The sequence below is a fragment of the Sebastes umbrosus genome, chromosome 9 (genome assembly GCF_015220745.1).
Source record: "Sebastes umbrosus isolate fSebUmb1 chromosome 9, fSebUmb1.pri, whole genome shotgun sequence".
In the NCBI taxonomy this organism is placed as follows: Eukaryota; Metazoa; Chordata; class Actinopteri; order Perciformes; family Sebastidae; genus Sebastes; species Sebastes umbrosus.
The window spans coordinates 4,057,050-4,078,536 of NC_051277.1; the positions used below are offsets into that span (position 1 = coordinate 4,057,050).

The 21,487-nt window shown below is 42.0% G+C and overlaps 1 protein-coding gene across 1 annotated transcript; it reads left to right on the forward strand.

Moving 5' to 3' along the window:
* The first annotated feature begins 1,481 nt into the window (after window positions 1–1,481).
* LOC119494784 (aryl-hydrocarbon-interacting protein-like 1) lies at window positions 1,482–17,950 on the forward strand. Its single transcript, XM_037780913.1, has 8 exons — window positions 1,482–1,690; window positions 3,415–3,594; window positions 3,959–4,147; window positions 6,060–6,236; window positions 6,751–6,892; window positions 10,978–11,585; window positions 15,713–15,854; window positions 17,068–17,950. The coding sequence occupies exons 1-8, from the start codon at window positions 1,595–1,597 to the stop codon at window positions 17,769–17,771; spliced, it is 2,238 nt and encodes a 745-aa protein (XP_037636841.1). The 5' UTR covers window positions 1,482–1,594; the 3' UTR covers window positions 17,772–17,950.
* Window positions 17,951–21,487: the final 3,537 nt, after the last annotated feature.

Genomic DNA, 21,487 nt, shown 5'->3' on the forward strand with positions numbered 1-21,487 from the left:
AGACCTCGTTAACAAAAATGCTGTTGCAGTGTACTTATTATTTTGATGTTTTCATTCTTTAAAAGTCACCAGAAAGCAGGAAACTGTCTCTGAAACTCAAAATGTTCCAACCCTGCGTTGGTTTTGAAATCCTCCTTATTTATGAGGTCTCAAGGTTGGCAAGTACGAGCCTTGGGCTTCAGTTTGTGATGGCCTTTTTCTGACATTTGATGGGAAGCAATCAAATATGAATCGAGAAACTAATAGGACGATTAAACAATAATGAAAATAATCGTTAGCTGCAGTTCAAATTTAAAGGTGCAGTGTGTAGGATTTGGTGGCATCTAGCGGTGAGGTTGCAGATTGCAACCAACTGAAATTTCTTCCATGTGCCAGGCATGTAGGACAGGGGTCAACAACCTTTACTATTAAAAGAGCCATTTTAGGCAAAAAGAAAAAAAAAAAATCTGTCTGGAGCCACAAAACGTTTGATCATTGTGATGAAGGTAACACAGTTTATAGTCTAAGTATATAGTATATAAGTCTAATGCAGTGAGGGCCAAAGAGACAATGTACTACGGAGTATTAGGGCCACATTGAGGGAAAAAACATCTGAGATTTTCAGAATAAAGTCAAAATATTACAAGAAAAAAATCGTAACTTTAGGATAAAAAAAAGTTGTAATATTACGAGAATAAAGTCATAACTTTAAGAGAAAAAAAGAAAATAACATGTAAAATTACTGATTTATAATATTATTACTTCATTCTCATATTACAACTTTTTATTCTCATAATATTATAACTTTATTCTCAAAATCTCAGATTTATTTTTTTTCCTCAATGTGGCCCTAATACTCCATCGTACCGTCGTACCATAGACCTACAATAATGATAAATACCAATGAAAATATAAACATAAAACAGTTATTCATTTCCATTTTTAAAAATCTACAGGGAGCCACTGGAGAGGAGCTAAAGAGACGCATGTGGCTCCACAGCCGCGGGTTGCTGACCCCTGGTGTAGGAGAACTACGGTGGCCAACGTGAAAACGCAAATGTCAAAATCCCTATCTAGCACCAGTCTACCACCTACATGGCGGTGAAGTGGATCCGCTCTGTATGTAGATATAAACAGCTCATTCTAAGGTCACGAAAACACACAACTATTCTTATTTTCAGGTGATTATACACTAAAGGTTAAAGGTTAAAGGGCTACTTCCTGTCCACTCTCCTGTGTGATGTTAAGGCCTCCCACCGTGGCCGGACAGCTGCGTCGCTAAACCATCAGATTACTCTCCTTCCAGAATGATCTTAAATTGTTCGAGAGTGATCTTCTCGTTGGCCCGGCGATCATCCCCGCCTCTCCTGCTCCCTTTCTAGCAGGAATTGCCCGCCAATCGCAAGAGGGTAGGCGAGAGATTAGCTCCTCAGATTAAAGTGTCCACCTCCAAACCCTGCTTAATCCTGCCATCTGTCAGAGAGCAGCTAACCAGCCAAGACTCTCTCCACTATAGGCTAATTAGAAAGCCAGAAGAACACAGACTCGAAGAGGAAGAAATCTCCAAAAAACACATATATTTTTTCTGTCTGGTGCTGCTCAAGGAAGAGTGACGATGGAGGAGACGTACCTTGTCAACCATCCAGGAGTCAGGAAGAAGATCCTGGCAGGAGGAGCAGGACCGCTGCCACACTTTGCACCTGGGACAAAGGTAGAAAGTCACAGTTAATTTGATAACATAAATAAGATTCAAAATCAGCACGATAGGATATTTAGTCCTTACATAATTGCTGTTGTGATGTGTTAATATTCCACTGAAGAAAATCATCTATTTTTAGCCATATGTTGCATTGCTCACTTCAATTAGATCCTGTTGAATTATTCATGAGTTGGGGGAATTTATTCTGTATCTGGCTCTTACACACAGAGCAAACATTTGGTCAACCAAATTGCAACATGTTTCTTGGCACCGTGTCTGTGTTTCTGTTCATCCACTGATCCGCCGGTCGCCGACTTTTTTTTCCCTTCCCAGTCAAATCCAGCCATATGGCACCAAGCCTGGACACTGTGACAAACACTTTCCATGACAATGCCAGCATGAATTCACCTGTGTGTCTGTATTACAGTGTGTGTGTGTGTTCCCTCGCCAGCGAGGTGATCCCCCAGTGGCTCACACAGTTATCATACCATTATACACAATCTGTCAAGCTATAAATAGAAGGTTACACAGAGCCCAACGTAATGTTACAGTCAGAGTGACGGCGAAGGCTTTTTCAGTCTTTCACACGCACACAAACAGATGGAAAAACATAATGAAAACCAGCATGTACGTATGCTTTACAAAAGAAGTGACTGAAATATATCACAGCATTCAGTCTAATTCAACTCTCTGAAAATAAATCAAGCTTTAAGCTGCACGTCATCAAAGTTGACTCGTTTTCCTTCTATTGTATCCTGTAATATGTCGTCAGAGATATAAAACAATCTCAAAAAGGAGAGAAGAAAACATATATATATATATGTGTACACATACCTGCATACAAAACAATTCCACAGAGGATTCTTCAATACTAAAACTTGACTTCACTGTCTTTCAGAGGCTGCAACAGGCTCAGTTTTAGAGCTACAGTGATGTGTGGTGATGTTAGTCCCAATAGAAGCTATTTCACTCTTTTGAAATTTGACCTCACTGTATAAAATTACCTGTGGTGACCTCTAGGATAATCACAGCCTCATGAAACTTTACAGCCATAAACTAAAGACCTAGAGCATTCAGAGGACGGATGGCTTTCCCAGCTAGATTGACAATAAGGGGGTTTCTGAGCAGTTTGCACAACAGAAGCACTCGCCATCTAATCGCCGAAAAAATGCAATTCTTGCAGAAATCTCCAAATGTCAAAAAGCTATTTATATCAAATCAGAGCATGGCTTTTTCTACGGTGTTCCTCGAGGTCTTCATGTCTTAATGTGGTATTTAGGAGGGATTGTTGATCATTTTTATCAATTCGAGTGGTAAAAAAATGTTAAATTTAGCCCCAAATCTGTGTAACAAATGGTATCAACCCCCCAAAAAATGCTGCAGCAACTTATGAGACATAATAGAGCATGGGGATGACTATCATACACTTCCATTTATGACTAGAACAACTTGACTCACAGTGCGAAGCAGCATCTCAAATGAATCATCAGGTTCTCAGCTTTCAGATGATGTACACCACTTCTATGTGACATCTACTGTTGACCTGCTATCTCCTCCTAAAGACCCCCTGTACCCCCTAAAAGACTGGTCTATTGTGGGTCTCAGAGGGGTTAAGTACAAATGAAGGACCTAAGTAATAAACAAACTGAACACCACTATTAGATTTTGTATGCATTTGTTTAAGTATATTTTGTTGAGGAATAGTTTAACTCATTAATTTCCTCCTTCCATCCCAGCTGGTTTTCCATTTCCAGACTCTGCTGGACGACTTTGAACGAACAGTCATCGATGACAGTCGACTGGCCGGCAGACCGTGTGAGATCTTTTACGGAAAGATGTTCAAGATGGAGATCTGGGAGACCCTGTTGGCGTCCATGAGGATTGGAGAGGTGGCTGAGTTCTGGTGTGATGCCATTGTGAGTTGAAACTACACACATACACTGAGATATTAGGCCCCTAAAAGAGGTCCTAATGAGTGTTCATGAGCGAGGAAGGGAAGCTTTTGCACCTCATTATGATTTGCATGAATCAACCTTCTGAAGCCTCCTACATGCTCCGTATTACAAACACAACACAGCAATCTGTGCAAAGTTTAGTGGGTTTTTTCCTTCTGAAGAAAAAAATTTGCAAGTTAAATTGTGGCCATTTCTTGTGTTTTCCTTCTAGGACTGATTGGCGCTGGCTGGCAGCACCGGGGGGGGGTTAGCATGATTAAGTGCTTTTATGTCTCATTGCAGACTCGTTGTTTATGTGTTTTTGTTGATGAGTTAATTTTTGCAGCACACAGGCTTGTACCCCATCGTGTCCAAGGGAATGAGGCTAATCGCTCAAGGGAAAGACCCACTGGAGGGCCAGAGACACATGTGCGGCATGGGAAACATGTTCCACTATCACTCCACCGGGTTCCCAGAGCTGGACGAGCTAATGAGAACTCCTCAGCCACTTATATTTATCATGGAGCTGCTGCAGGTAAGCACCAGGGCAAAACACTGCAAAGTCTGACTGGATAGCGAAAGAAGATATAACATCTGTAAACATGCGCTGACAGTAAATAGAAAAATAAGACACATTTACCTATTAAGTCAACCCTCAACCCTCTTCTAGAGTTGAGGCACTTCTACAAACTACTTTTTGTTAATTTCACTGACAGAAATGACAAAAGTCAAGTCCCCCTCTGCCTAAAACATTCAGCTTTGCAATGATATGTTATCCAGAACAAGCTCGAAACTCACCAGAGGCTCCAGTAGCAGCTGTGAATTAGCATCTTCCCAGTTTCAGGTAGTTTCATAATGGTTTTCCGTCAAGTTGACGACTCTTCAGTGGTGGAAGACCGATCCTTTACTCAAGTAAAAAACAACACCACAATATAAAAATATGCTCAACATTCAACCTTGCACAACTTTAACCTGAGCAGCTCTAATCAGCCACATAACTGGAAACACCTGTGTGGTTGTGCAGGACCTTTAACCTTTAAAGGGACAGTGTGTAGCATTTGGTGACATCTAGTGGTGTGGTTGTAGACTGTAACCAACTGAGTACCCCTCCGCTCACTCCTCCCTTTCCAAGACGGCGGTAATGTGAGACGCCGAGTGCAAAATCCGTGGTAACACCGTTCGCCTCTCTCAGAGGGCATCGATACCATAATAACACTACTTTAGGGAGCAAAGCAAGTCAGACAGCGGCTGGCGGTACCACGGTTTAACACTCTGCAGCTCACGTTACCGCAGTTTCACAAGCTTGAAAGGCTCTCTCTAGAGTCATTGTTTAGTTTGTCCGTTCTGGGCTACTGTAGAAACATGGCGGACTGCGTGAAGACTCCATATGTAGATATAAAGGACTCATTCTAAGCTAAAAGAAACACAACGATTCTTAGTTTAGTAATGAAGTAGTATGAAGTATGAAAACATAGTTATTAATATTATATTCCATTTTTGCCAATAAATCCCCCTCAATGTTTTATTTTTTTTCTCGTAATATTACGACTTTATTCTCGTAATATTACGACTTTTTTTTCTCGTTAAGTTACGACTTTATTTTCGTAATGTTACGACTTTTTTCTCGTAAAGTTATGACTTTATTTTCGTAATGTTACGACTTTTTTCTCGTAAAGTTATGACTTTATTCCGTAATATTACAAATCTTTTTTCGTAAAGTTATAACTTTATGCCTATAATATTACGACTTTTTTTCTCGTTAAGTTATGACTTTATTCTCGTAATATTACAATTTTTTTCTCGTAAAGGTATGACTTTATTTTCATAATATTATGACTTTTTTCTCGTAATATTATGTCTTTATTCTGTAAATCTCAGATGTTTTTTCCCCTCAATGTGGCCCTAATACTCCATAGTACATTTGCACTTTGACCCTCACTGCATTAGACTTATATACTGTATACTTAGACTATAAACTGTGTTACCTTCATCACAATGCTCAAATGTTTTGTGGCTCCAGACAGATTTTCTTTTTCTTTTTTTGCCTAAAATGGCTCTTTTGATAGTAAAGGTTGCAGACGCCTGAACTAGCGGGACACAGCTAGCCAGGTTACGTCCAAAGATAACAAAAATTTGCCTACCAGCACCTCTAAAGCAATATAAAAGATTATATTATATTTCTGCTAATAGATTCCACACTGTTCCTTTAAATACATCATGTTTTGATCGTATGTTTTGTATGTAAAGCCAAAGTAACAAGTATTAGAGGTCTAAAGTATCTTAAATTGGTGTTTTGTGTTGAGTAAATGTACTTTCTTTCTTCCCACCACAGCTAGTCTTTGTACCTATTTAACATTCACTTTGTGCTTCCATCAGTGGAGTTTTTCCTCCCGTTGACTGTCTTTGTTTTGTGTTGTGTTCTCGTCTTGCCCCCCTGCGGCTTCCAGGTGGGAGACCCCATGTCCTACCAAAGAGAGTCCTGGATGATGGAGAAGGATGAGAAGCTGCAGATGGTGCCAATCCTCCACATGCAGGGCAACGCGCTGGTCAAGCAGAGACAATACAGAGAGGCTGCCAGCAAGTACAAAGAGGCCGTGCTGCTGCTGAGAACAGTCCAGTCCAGAGTGAGTGAAGGATTACAGGGAAGAAAGATGGAGGGATGTGCAGGCTTGTTAATATTGAGGGTTTTCTCAGGATTTCAGGTTTTTGGGACATCCAGCTCTCGCTCTTTTCCAGTGGGAGACTCCTGTTTTCCTGTTTTGCTATGGTTCACTGTGTCCCTGATTACAGGCAGTAGGTTGGAAGGGCTGGCAGAGGAAAGAGTCTGAGATAAGAGAATGGAGGAATACTGGAGGGAGACTTGTGTATGAGATGTTTTGATAAGACAGTTGTAGAGGATTCTTCTGATTTTTTGGCAACTTAGACACATTCACAAGCTTTGATGTCGGAGGCTTTCAGCTCTGTTCAGCAGGCTTTGGGGGATATCCTTCAGTATCCTAAAGTCATGTCATGTTTGAGTCTGTGTGAAAATATATAACAACCTACAGAATTCAAATAATAAATTATTAAAATACGTGTAGATGAAGATGCCAACAGACACAACAGCACTAATCTTGTTCTTCTATCTGTGTGTTGTAGGAGATGCCGGGCGATGTGGACTACATTAATTTGGGTCGGATGATCGTCCCCCTGGAGTTGAACTACTGCCAGTGTATGCTGGAAGTGGAGGAGTATTATGAAGTTATAGAGCACACCACCGAGCTGCTGGAGAAACACAAAGGTATAAACACCCTGGTTGGACTCTGCTAGATTGAATTTTACTTATTTATTCTGATAATTAATTAATCCTTGTTTTTTTCAGCACTGAAACACATCTTTAATTTACCCTTTTCCAGGGAGAGCTGACTGAGACACAGCTGCATCAGTTTGAGAAATATGCTTATTGTCATTCTCGCCAAGAGTTAGATAAGAAGACTGGTATCACTCTCATGTCTGTTGGTTAAATATGAAGCAAAGCCAGGAGATAGTTATCTTAGCTTAGCATAAAGACTGGAAGCAGGGGGAAACAGCTAGCCAGCTCTGTAAAACTAAAACTTGTCATATTTTCTCTTCAGTTTTTGTACAAACGAGACATAACATGATAATTAGTGAGCTTTAGAGATGCTGGTAGACAGATTTTTTTTGTTTAGACAGAGCCAGTCTCGCTGTTTCCCTTAAAGGTCCCATATCGTGCTCATTTTCAGGTTCATACTTGTATTTCGTGTTTCTACTAGAACATGTTTACATGCTGTAATGTTAAAAAAACACTTTATTTTCCTCATACTGTCTGTCTAAATATACCTGTATTCACCCTCTGTCTGAAACACTCCGTTTTAGTGCATTTCAACGGAATTGCAACGGAATTGCAACGGAATTGCGTTGCTAGGCAACAGTTTGGGTCCATGTTAACTTCCTGTCAGCTGATGTCATTCACATACACTGCAACAGGAAATAAACTGGAACACATTTAGAATGTTTACGTTTAAAACCGTGTAATAATCTAAGTATTGTGGATTTGTGACATCACAAATGGACAGAAATCCTAACGGCTTGTTTCAAACGTGCAATTTCTGAATACGGGCTGTGTGTGTATTTCTCCGTATATTGAGTGTTTTGATAGTTTAACAGTATTTATATATCACTTAAACCTGCTTTATAATGTAAAAGACCTGAAAATCTAACTTTTTACAATATGGGACCTTTAACGGGACAGAAATGAAAATTGCGTTGCTAGGCAACAGCTTGGGCCTGTGGTATTACTTCCTGTCAGCTCATGTTACACTGAAACAGGAAATAAACTGAGACACATTTGTCATGTTTACAACTGTGAAAATGGTCTATAGCAATTTACTTTTTCTAACTCTCAGCAAAAAAAACCTGAGTATTTTCCCCCAAAATGTCAAACCATTCTTTGTAATCATGTACATGAAAAGCTGCTCAGCGAGGAGTAAAATGAGAGCCACAGCGTTACTTCTATCCCTGGATATGAACATGGAGACAAACACAATAATTTCAAAATGTTGTAAAAAAACAGCTGACAGGTCAGGGTCTGATGCCTGCGCTGGCTTTACTGCCGCGGCTGTGTGTATGTAGGAGGGTTGAGGGCTGACATTACAAAGGGTTTTACAGTTGGAGCAGCCCTGGGCATTGTACTGTCATACCCATGGCTACTCATATAATCCTAGAGGAGCTCACATGCTGGCACAGCCTCCACTTCAAAGCCTTATGAATTATGCCCCTCACCCAGAGACAGGTCCCACCGAGGCAGCCTTTATTTTACTCTCCGTCCCTCAGCCCCGGATTCACAGTTTTATATTTGTCTTTGTGGCTGTTTGTGCTCGAGCTTGTGTGGTAGGAGGAGGAGGAGGAGGAAGGGTGTCAACTTGTTAATGAGTGAGGTGATAACGTGGAAATGATTGGGCAGGAGTTTCTGAGCTCCACTGGTTATAGTACGAGCTGCCGCCACACCAGCATCACTCCGTCTTTCCCTTCTTCTCTCCCTTTTCCTGCCGGTGTTCCCTCCTGTCATCAAAATGATATCGTCTGTATCAGTTAAAGTCAGCCCACTCTGCTCAGCCCAGCTATTCTTTAGAAAAGAGCCCCGATGGTGGCTCACTGCGGTGTCTCGGCTTCTGCCAGAGGCGACAAAGAAATCTGTTTAAATGTTGGCTGAATGAAGATTTTAGCGTAGAGGGAAATTAACTGCAGAGGAAGAGAGGAACTGAGCCATCGAGCACATAAGTCCATTCTGCTGAAACAGAGGAAGCACACAGTGTGTGTGTGTGAGTTCATGTGTTTTAAAAGAATATAGTTCGACATTTTGGGATATTCACTTCTGCAAGTTAAGCTTCATATTTAACAGACAGACATGAGAGCGGTATAAATTCTCATCTAGAAGGAATAAGCATACATATTGCAAAACAACTTTTTGCTTTAAAGGTCCCATATTGTAAAAAGTAAGATTTTCATATCTTTTATATTATAAAGCAGGTTTAAGTGATATATAAATACTGTGAAAGTATCAAAGCGCTCAATATACAGAGACATAAACACAGCCTGTATTCAGAAATTGTGCGTTTGAAACAAGCCGTTAGGATTTCTGTCCATTTGTGATGTCACAAATATACAATATTTAGACCATTACACAGTTTTAAACATAAACATACTAAATGTGTCTCAGTTTATTTCCTGTTGCAGTGTATGCGAATGACATCAGCTGTCAGGAAGTAAACATGGACCCAAACTGTTGCCTAGCAACTCAATTCCGTTACAATTCCGTTGAAATGCACTAAAACGGAGCGTTTCAGACAAAGGGTGAATACAGGTTTATTCAGGCTGACAGAATGAGGAAAATAAAGTTTTTTTTTTAACATTACAGCATGTAAACATGTTCTAGTAGAAACACAAAATACAATTATGAACCTGAAAATGAGCATAATATGGGACCTTTAAAGGTGCAGTGTGTAGGACAATACTGCAAGTCAAACTGGATAGTGAAAGAAGATGACATCTGTAAACATAAGCTGACAGTAAAAAGAAAATAAGACACATTTACCTATTCAGTCAACCCTCTTCTAGAGTTGAGGCAATTCTACAAACCATTTTTTTTTTAAAATTCACTGACAGAAATGACAAAAGTCAAGTCCCCCTCTGCCTAAAACATTCAGCTTTGCAATGATATGTTATCAAGAACAAGCTTGAAACTCACCAGAGGCTCCAGTAGCAGCAGTGAATTAGCATCTCATCCCACTTTCAGGTAGTTTCACAATGGCTTTCTATCAAGTTGACAACTCTTCAAGTAAAAGCAACAACACCACCATGTAAAATACTCTGTTACAAGTAAAACTCCAAAATTCAACCTTGCACAACTTCAACCTGAGCAGCTCTAATCAGCCACGTAACTGAAAACACCTGTGTGGTTGTGCAGGACCTTTAACCTTTAAAGGGACAGTGTGTAGCATTTGGTGACATCTAGTGGTGTGGTTGCAGATTGCAGAGTACCCCTCCGCTCATTCCTCCCTTTCCAAGACTGCAGTAACGTGAGCTGCCGAGTGCAAAACTGTAGTAACGCCGTTCGCCTCTCTCAGAGGTCATCCATACCATAATAACACTACTTTAGAGAGCAACGCAAGTCAGACGGCGGCTGGCGGTGCCATGGTTTTGCACTCTGCGGCTCACGTTACTGCAGTTTCACAAGCGTGTCGGAGAACTACGGTGGCCTTCAGGTAACGTAAAAACGTGAAAGGCTCTCTCTAGAGCCAGTTGGGAAACTCTCGTGAGATGGTTAAGGTTGGGCTTTAACCTTGAATAGTTAAGGTTAGGGAAGGTCGTTGGGCAGCGAGTCTCGCAAGAGTTTTTGCAAGTTTTTGCCAGATTTCATAATTTGCGGGTTATCTTCTAGATACGACCGTAGAAACATGGAATAGAAACATGGAGTAGAAACATGGTGTAGAAACATGGTGGACTCCGTGAAGAGGACCCGCTCCCTGTGTAGATTTGAAGGGCTCATTCTAAGCTAATGAAAACACAACAATTCTTAGTTTCAGGTGATTATACTCTAATGAAAACATAGTTATTAATATTATACAAATAGATCCCCTGATATGTTACACACTGGTCCTTAAAGGATGCTGTTAAATACACACACTAACAGTACACACACCTACACACAGTCCTAAATGTAGACAAATGGCTGCCTCAGCTTCAGCAGACAAGAGCAGGTTTATTATTCAATATCTCAAGGTTATAGGACATCAATAACTCTGCTTTTTATTTGTGCTTTTCTCTTTCTCGTTCTGTATCTGTTGTTGTTTTTCTGTGTCTCAGACTGTGTGAAGGGCTACTACAAGAGAGCCAAGGCCCACGCCGCCGTGTGGAATGAGAAGGAAGCCCGGAGAGACTTCAACACGGTGGCCAACCTGGACGCCACTCTGGCCTGTCTTGTCGGTCGAGAGCTGAAGGCCCTGACAGACTGCATGAGGGAAAAGTACTGGGAGGAGAAGGAGACATACTGGAACATGCTGGAGAAAAAGGAGAATGGAGAAGACGAGGAGGAGGAGGAGGAGGAGGAGGAGGAGGAAGGTAAACAAGAAGACAGTGAAAGTGTGACCGCAGGGAGTAAAGATGAAGTGGAGGGAGAGAAAGGTAAAGACGAACCTCCATCCATTCACTCTGCCGAAGAAGCCCATAAAGAGGAGCTCGGGGGAAATAAGTTTACACCAACTGAAGGAAGAGATAACGAAGAGGAAGCGAGCTCTTCCGAGATCAATCAAAACGCCAGCGGTAAAGAAGAGGGGAAGGACTGGCAGCAGATGTTACGACTGGTCATGTTCCTGCAGAACGAAGGAAACTTCCTCGTTAAAGAAAACGAGTTTGAAGAGGCATCTGCAAAGTTCACGGAGGCCATCGGGTACGTGGACGTCCTCCAGAATACGGTTAGTGTCATTGATTACATACGTAGGGCCGTCAATCGATTCAAATATTGATGATTTATGATTAAACGCACATTTTTTATTTGTTCAAAATTAACCTTAAAGGGAAATTTGTCAAGTATTTAATACTCTTGTCAACATGGGAGTGGACAAATATGTAAATATATGTATATATTTATTATTGGAAATCAATTAACAACTCAAAACAATGACAAATATTGTCCAGAAACCCTCACAGGTACTGCATTTAGCATAAAAATACGCTCAAATCATAACATGGCAAACTGCAGCCCAACAGGCAACAACAGCTGTCAGTGTGTCAGTGTGCTGACTTGACTATGACTTGCCCCAAACTGCATGTGATTATCATAAAGTGGGCATGTCTGTAAAGGGGAGACTCGTGGGTACCCAGAGAACCCATTTACATTCACATATCTGGAGGTCAGAGGTCAAGGGACCCTTTTGAAAATGGACATGCCAGTTTTTCCTGAAAATTTAGCGTAAGTTTGGAGCGTTATTTAACCTCCTTCGCGTCATGACATGGTTGGTACCGATGGATTCATTAGGTTTTCTACTTTCATATGATGTTTCACTCTCGCTTTAAAACTGAGCCCGCTACAAACCCCGAAAAATCGATTGCATTAATGTGTTAAAAAAATTAGTGGTGTTAAAACTCATTTGCTTTGACAGCCCTACTACATAGTGAAGTTGTGTTAAAGCATCCACACGAGGAAATGAGATGTAAAATAAAAACCTTTTGTGATGGCAATGATCGTCCAGGTGGACGTCAGGATTGAATGTGCCAGAAAGTCGTCTTACAAAAGGGGATTGTAAACTATAATCATCCGTCATTGTTGCTTTTTTTTTTTTTTTTACTGAAGAGCAGCTGTGGCATTGTAGGTAGCGAAAGTGAAGAGCAGAGAAAAAAGAGCGCTAAATATAACAGCACAGAGAGATATCACCGTGACAGCGCTCGCCTTGTGCTGCTTTTCTTTCTTTCTTTCCTCCCTCGCTGCTGCCACACCTCGCTGTCGAACTCCCTCACGCCTTTTTTACACACAAAACAAACTCCCTCTTCTTGTCAGCCCACTCTCCTCCATCTTCATTTCTCCTCCTATTCTAACAATCCTCTACCTCATCTCTCTCTTTCCTTTGCTTCATCATTCCTCCCTTGTCAAGTCCCAATATCACAAATCACAAATTTACCTCAGGGGGTGTGGGGGGTTTACAATCTGTACAGGATGCCCAACCCAACCAGATCCCAACAAACCAAACGTGGGACAAGGAGTATGTTTGTGTGGGACAATGTGGGACACGTTACCAAGGCTGAGAGACAATTTTGATATAATGTCTATCTAACTTAAATAATAAAGCTTCGTGGTAAAGGCAGCCTACGACACCCTCCCATGCCCCTGGAATCTCACCCAGTGGTTCAGAAGCGAAGTTGTCTGCCTGCTGTGTAGCAACATCAAGGCAAGCCTGCGACACGTCTTATGAGGATGCAAGGTGGTGCTGACCCAGGGATGCTTCAAGTGGCGCCATGACCAAGTCCTGGCCAAACTGGCCAAGGTGCTGGAGAGAGGTCGGGTAGCAGCAAACCGCACCCCAGAAACAGCAATGTCTACACTACACTGCACGTTCAAAGTACCTGCACATGAGAGGAATGCCATACTCAGACCCGGCAGAGAGTGGCAGACGTTGGTGGACCTTCAGAAAGCAGCTGGTCTTCCCGAGAGAGATCCCTACAACCACTCTTCGGCCAGACATCGTCTTATGGTCCACAGTGGAGATAAGGGTCCTTATCATTGAGCCTACCGTCCCCTGGGAAGACGGCATGACAGCAGCCCACCAAAGGAAACATCTAAAATACTCAGAGCTGGCGGCGGAATGCCAAGAGGCTGGCTGGAAAGCCAAGGTTTATCCTGTGGAGGTCGGATACCGGGGCTTTGTCAACAAAGCAGTAGTCCAACTGCTCCGTGGTGCCGGCATGACGGGGTCAAACCTGACCTGACCTGACCAAATGGCACTGGTGGAGGTGCGACAGGCTGAAATGCCGAAGCAGGAAACAACACCTCACCTGAACAATGATCTTTAACTTAAATAATAAACATTTCTCTTCTGCCCCTTATCTCTAACATCTCTATGCTTTGCCAGAATGCATCCATAGATCGGCACATCTCTTTTTGAGCCGCACGTTTCTTAATGAGACTCACATCTACTGTGTCGCTTGGCAAATTTCACAAAAAAAACCCTTATAGAATCGCCTTCCACCGGCTTATAAATACTCATAAATAGTTTCACAGTCTTTGTTGTAGCTGCTCTTCCTTTTCTTTGTGGTAATTTCCATCAATATTCCACCCTAAATCTGCAGTTTGTGACTTTGCGGTGACTCGCAATTTTCTCCCGTTGGGCGTAGCGAAGCAAAGACGGTGAAGTGTCGACCTGCACTTGACCCACATGTGCACAGTTTGACAGCTAACATGATGACAGCCTTATTCCCTGCTTTCTTCACAGCCAATTGGATAAAAGCCAGATTTTAAGAAAAGCGTCTGTCCTGCAGTGGTTTGACTGTAGTGGACTTTTGAAAACTAGAGCCAATACAAATGTGGGACATCGTCTTGATATGTGGGACGTGACACAAGGGATACAAATGCTGTGCAGTCCCTCGTAAAGTGAGACACCTGGTCACCCTATAGATAGGGAAACAGGGAAAACAATGGAAGAAACCTCAGGAAGAGCAACAGATGGACAGACGTGCAATAGATGTTGAGTAACAACATAATAAAAATACAATATAGACAATCAATATGACAAAAACAATTATACGTCGGGTGAGTTGCTGTAAAGTGGGACACCTAAACTCCAGTGTAGGTCTTCCTCAAACAAAGAAAAGTCAAGAAAACTGTTGATATTTAATGTCTTTCTAATACGCCGAAATTCTTCAAAACTATTATAGTCTTTATTTATTATTATTTATAGTCTTATTGTTTGTTTGATATTGTTCGATTCTCCATGTAACATTCACACCTAAGCCTACGTTTTGTAACAGCAATAACATTGTAAATGGTAAAATGATTGCACATTTAGCCTCGAGTGTTTCCTACATTAATTAAGGAGATTTTTAGTGTCTCTTAACAGACTTTTTAGTGTCCCACATTTCAGATATGACTGTTCCACATTAGGAAATAAAGATTTGTCTGAGACAACTTGGCACTGATATGCCTACTATTTATTTTATGAGTGTGATATCTGCATTTTTGGTTTAATTACACTGTAAAAAAAAGTGTAAAATAACGGAAATTTTCCGGCAGCAGGGGCGTCAGAAAATGTCTGTTAAAAAACGGAAAAATACTGTCCGTTAATTAACATAAATAAACTGTAAAAAAACAGTAATTATCTTTATATAATTAGCCTTTATTACTGAAATATTACAAGAAATATTTTACTTTTAACATATATTTATTGTTAGAATAGTCATACACCGTAAATCTAAGACCATTTACATATAAATCACAAATGAAACATGTAATTTTACATTTCAAAAGCCCAAATTTACATTAACTCTCAGAAATTTTGCAAAAAAATCTGTATTTTTACAAGAAATATTTTTAGAATACCATGAAATCCTTTTCTTCTAACATAAATTAATTGTTAAAATAGAGTCATAAACCTCTAAAAAACAGAATTATTATCTTTAAAAATGATCAAGAAAAGCTTAAATACAGATAATTATGATTGTGATTACAAAAAATACTGTAAATCTAAGACCATTTACATGTAAATCACAAATAAAACATGTCATTTAAAATTTTTTTTCTGTCATTTTGAAATACAGACAAAAAATGTAAAATTTCTTGAAAAAAAACTCCAAAAAAAATATTTTTTTTACATTTTAGGACACATCCTGGGGATGTCGGAGTGGTACTGGGTTGGAATTTAAAGTATTGGCTTCATATCACAATATATTCCAGATATATGAAATGCAAAAAAATGTCCTACATTAGGCTAATTCACCCTATAATCTGTCATCTCTCCTGTTGTCACTCTTCCTTGTTTCATCTTTTCAACATTTGCTCTGCTATCTATCTACCACCACCTCCCACCCACCTTTGTCCTCTCTGTGTACTCAGGTGGATCAACATGGCGAGGACTGGGACTCGCTTGACAAAGTGCGTCTCCCGCTGACCCTCAACCTCAGCCAGTGCATGCTGGAGCTCAAACAACACGGCCGAGTGGTGGAGCTCAACGACGAGCTGCTGAAGAAGCACAGAGGTGAATAATGTGTTAGTGTGTGAAGAGAGTTTCATGAGTAGGAAACACAAAGAGACGTGATTTCATAAAGAAATAGGTACATGAGTATATATAAACATTATTTCTTTCCTCACACACCTTCATTATTTGAGTTTAAAAATATCAGTTGCGAGTACAAATGCGTGGCCCTCAGCTAACGCCTGCCTTCACACCGCAGCTCTCCTTCATCTCTCTGTTTACCAGGGAAAGAAGAAACCAAACATTCACAACCGCATTGCCGAGTCTCTCTCTCTCTCTCTCTCGCTCCCCCGGCACCCACCCATGGACATCACAGTCAAAAAATGAATTCATTGTTTTCCTTTTTTTGTTTCTGCTATGACTGAATTATTTATAGTTGAGGCTGATGTGAAACGGTTGTTCTTATGCTTTCCCTTCATTTACTTTTCTCTCCAACTTTCGCCTTCTGCTTTGTCTGTCTGCTGTCTCACTGCTGGTGTTCAGTGCAGCTGTTTCATCCTCTCTCTGCTACTTTATTTTACCCTCTAAACCTCCTGTTTCTCCTCCTATTGCCTCAAGAGGTCAATATTTCACTCATTTATACTCGGGCTGTCAAAGTTAAGGAGATAGTAACGCAATTTTGTTTTAACGCCACTAATTTCTTTAACGCGTTAACCCAACTTGCGATTTTTTGGTTCTCAGTTTTAAAGCTAGTTGAAGATGCTGGCATCATATGAAACTAGAAAAACTAAGGAATCCATTGGCACCTAGCTTGTTGATAAGGAGGTTAAATAACGCTCCAAACTTGCGCTAAATTTTGGCTTCCATTCTCCAGTAATCTTGCAGTGGCGACACGCTTTGAGGTCAGGCTGGTGCACGCCAAGGTTAGAGTACGAGCAGGGAAGCATCTGATTGGTTCTTTCCAAGCAGACCGCGAGGCAGTGATTGGTAGACATTTTTACGGGATTACAGCAGCTACAGATGACGGCTCTTTTCCGGTCCTTTTTCAGAGCTCATCAGTAATGGATCGCTGTCGGGTTGTAAAGACCATTTCAACCAATATAACAGATAGTGGAGACTGGAAAACATCGTCAACCCTGCCTTTAAGGTGCATTTTGAACATAAAAAATGTAGGATTAATTTGCGATTGACTGTGGATAATCATGCGATTAATCGCGATTAAATAATGTAATCGATTGACAGCCCTAATTTAACCCTTACTGTCTGTTCCCCGTAGGTAACTTTAAGGCGGTGTATCAGCGAGCACGAGCACACGCTGCTTTGTGCAACGAGTCCGAAGCTCGGAGGGACTTCGCTACGGTGGAGAAACTGGACCCAGCGTTCAAACCCTTCGTTCGCCAGGAGCTGAAAAAGATGGGCGACAGGCTGCGTACCATGCTCGCCCGCCAGAACAAGACCTACAGCGACACAACACAGGAGAAGTGGGGGCCTGGTGGGAGCAAGGCAAAGAGCGCAGCAGGAAAGAAGAAGAATAAAGAAGAAAAAAAACCCGAAGCACATAAGAAGAAGACAGAAGACAGTGAGACGGAAGACAAGGAAAGCTCACAGAAAGCCGCCCCTGCTGCGAGCGAGGGAGTGGATGACGCAGGAACAGAGAGGGATCCAGATGTGAAAGCAGAGCGGAGTAATAAAGAGCTAGAGAGTGGGAGAGAGACGAGCGGAGAGGGGTTAGATAATGAAAACACAGAGTGTGTCGTGGTTCAGGGTGCACCAGATAATCGAACGACAGATAGAGATAGCGATCCCGCTGCGGCCAACGGCACAGGCACAGATAGTGTAGCGAGCAAGAGATCAGCGCGGGATAAGGTCAGGAAGAAGGTCAAATGCCAATCAAGTTCTCCACTGGTCCCAAGCAGGAAAAGCCAAGGGGACAAAGCCGCCTGTGATAAGACAGGAAACGCTGGCACTCAATCAGAATAGGGTTAAAGTTGTCGTGTGAAGACCCAAAACAACACTGAAGCTAAATACACATTAAACTAACAGCAATATGGATGCAGAAAGAGAAACGACAAGCAATAAACAGCCAAGTTTCAACAGGGATTATTGATTCTGCCACATACAAATCCAAATATAAACACAAGGAGAAGAATTCATATAAACAGCGTGCGTTTGGCTCCTTTCTGACTTAAGTTTTATTGTTCGGCTCTCGGCAGGCACATGAAAAAGCACAGGCAGACGAGGAGTTTGCCAAATACAAAGTAGTTTTTATTTCTGTACAGAAAGAGTAGAAAGCAGCCAGTAACCCACTTGTTATTACAGTAAAAAGCCTTTCTTCAGAAAACTTTTTTTTATACAGATTAAAAACTCCAGAGAAAAAGACAGCAAGTGAGTGCTGGACAAGAACATAAAAACATTAAAACATTAGAATGATTAATGAGGTATATTAATGGTGATTTAAATCAAACTAAACAAACCTCAGTTCACCAGTATAAGGTATGAGAGTGAGTGTATAGATGTGTTTTAGTGTTATCTACACCGTGTTGGAGGTGATTCATCGCCGCGTCATGTGAGAGGTGACACACAAGCGTAGATAGTAAACATGGAGGTCGTGAAACAGAGGCGAAGGGAAGGTGATGATCGTCGTCGGCTACATGCGGTAACAGAAGTCTGGAGAGAGATAGTGGAGAGACTTTTTCTCCAATCACACAGCGTCAGTCACGCCACGGGGAGTAGGGCATGTTTCAGCGTGTATGTGTGGGGGGGGATATCAGGAGCTGCTACCAGTATAGAAATGTGAACATGGATTAGATGATCACACAGTCAAACACAGGGGTTCTCAAAGTTTTTCGGGGGCCAAGGATGCCCTCTTAAAGCAGCAGTAGGCAGTATATATTTGGCATCATTGGGCAAAAATTCCATAATAACCTTTCAGCATATTGTAATTCAAGTGTTCTGAGAGCTAACTAGACTTCTGCTCCTCCTCATGGCTCTGTTTTCAGGCTTTAGATAATCTAGCCTGTGACGGGAGACTTTGACCAATCACAGCTCATTTCAGAGAGAGAGAGAGCGTTCCTATTGGCTGTGCTCCGGTCATGTGACTACTAAACTAAATAAACATAGTAGGTATAAATGGTCTCAGCTATCGGCCAAATTGTTATTTTAAACATCGGTATTGGCCCAGAATTTTGCAATCGGTGCATCCTTAACAGTTTTATAATTTATAGCAACTTATTTCGCGGACCCCCTGACGGAGTGCCACGGACCCTTGGAGGTCCCTGGACCCCCACTTTGAGAATCCCTGGTCAAAGAGAGGTGACTCTCCTGCAGCTGGATGACCCTTAACGTTAATGTTGGAGTCAAACAGCAGCAGGAGAGACACGTGTGGACAACCTGTGTATGTCGTGAAACCACCTGGTGTATTTATCTCATTTATCTGCCTCCTCTATATTGTCTTAAAATAAACACGACCGTTGTTGACAGGCGGCCCTGTGGGGAGTTCCTCCTCTTCTTTTCTCACACGCTGTCACCGTTACATCACTCCGTGTACCCACATACCGAGTACAGAGATAAAAGTGTGATCATCAATGCGTAATGAGATGTGTGTGAACACCAATAAATTAATGTCTATGAATAAACATTGCTTGTCATGGCTTCTTTTTTTTTCTCTTTTCTTTTCATTTCATCCACGATGCCGAGTTGCTTTGCTCTTTGTTCTGACTTCTGAGAAGCTTCGCCAGAACAAACTCTTAAAGCGGTGCTGGAGACGGATTCAACGAATGATAATGACTTCTCTCCAGCAGCCGAGCAGCAACAGGCTTCAGTGGAGGTGGACGTGAAGAAGAGGAGAAGGGCGCTCTCTCTCTTGCTTCCCTTAAGGCTATTTAGCATTTGTATTATGAACGGCACATCACCTTCCCCGACTCACAGAACCTGTGGTACCGCGTCCTTGGGGACAGTTCCCTAGCAACAGTATCAAAACTAACAGGTAGCGGGCGCCGAGGAGGACGGTGTCAAAATGTGAGCGCTGTGCGCCTGGAGGGGGGAGCCCGTAATGAATGCAGCAAATGGGTTTCAAGCTCGCGTGTGAGGTCAGAGTGTCATTTTAAGGTTTAAGAAGAGTTCCTCGCCGTGTATGAATCTCTCTGTGAGAACGATTTGCTGAGAAACCCACGGAGCCACGGCTCGGCTTGTTTCAGGCATCCTGCTTCTGGAGATTTTCGCTGTGGCAGGCACATCAAAGTGGATCTCTCCCACCAGCCCTCCAGCAATGAATGGATTGGGTTTTTTTTCTTTCCACCTTTCCTCTCTTGTTTCTCAGATCTTTTAGTCGCTCCGAGCGCCCCCCAGCATCACAGCTTCACCCATAAAAGCCCTGTTTAACTGGTTTCAACGTATGGATGCTCGTGATGCTGTGATCCACGCAACACTTTTCATATCTTCTTCCTCTGACTGACGGAGAGTAGCACCGGCACGTTCTCATTGCCAGGGCGTCAAATATCAACACTTTGTCGGGGCGTTCGATACCGCTGCACAAGGCACCCTTTAGCACCGGTATGCGACGCACCGAGCTTTCCGTTGACTACAATGTAAACCAATCCACGGCGACAGTAAACGCACAGGAAGAGTGCTGTGGTGACGTACTTTAAAGAGAGAAAAGAGACACACGGGGCCTTTCTTAAACTCTAAACCCTCCTCATTCTCTCTCTCCGTGACGGACTGAACTCCGTTTGTAGTCACGCTCACAGCCGAATGAAGCACCCTTCTTTAAGGGTATAAATACATCGGCAAGCTTTGGGATGAACTTCTGATGGAAACTGTCGTAACCATGGTTTCGAATCAAGTGGAGGGGGATGTTCAAAGGTTTGATAACACTTTACAATCAAAAGAACACCGTTTTCTAGACTAAACATTTGATCCTAAACACATCGTGACTTTGTTAACGTCTGTTTGACAATATTAAATGTCTGTCTTGGTTTTGAGCAGTTTACATTTGTACTGGTAGTTGCACGGAACTTATATATTTGTACGGAGCGTGTTCCGTAGTAAGTCGGAGTTAAGGAAGTAGGAAGGAAGAGCGCCGGGCTGTGAAGCAGATTTTTGTAGTGGCCAAACGGCGGTACTACCACTTCCGTGTCCTTCACGTGATGCCATTGGGCCCAAAATGACTTTTTCCCATAGACTTACATTGGGAAAGAGACGTTTGTAACTCAGCGGATAAGTGTTTTTGGAGGTGAATCAACACTTGAATAGCCCTTATTTAAATCATTAGGACCCTGAATAGGATAAGTGGTTACATATAATGGATGGATGGATAAATCGTTAGGTCATAAAAGTTGTAATAACCGAATCCAGAGTTATTTCCCTTCCTCCGTTCATGTGAATGAGACCCAGACCGAGGCTGGAGCGAGGGCTGGGAGGCAGAGTTAAAGGAAACGCTATCGCTCCGGGTACTTTGTCACTCGACAGTCGAGCCATTTTGTCACTGAGCAACACTCACAGCAATGAACATAACAATGCCGTATCCAGTTCTCTTTCTACATCCACGGTCGGCGAAGATACAGGCTCCCTGTCGGAGGGGTTATATAAACCGGGGACTGGAGGTGGATTGGTCCAACAAACACACGGCTTTCATCCAGGAAGACCGTGTCTCTTCGCATCTCTCTTACGTTTCACTTCCACGTTACAATCAGTTGTTC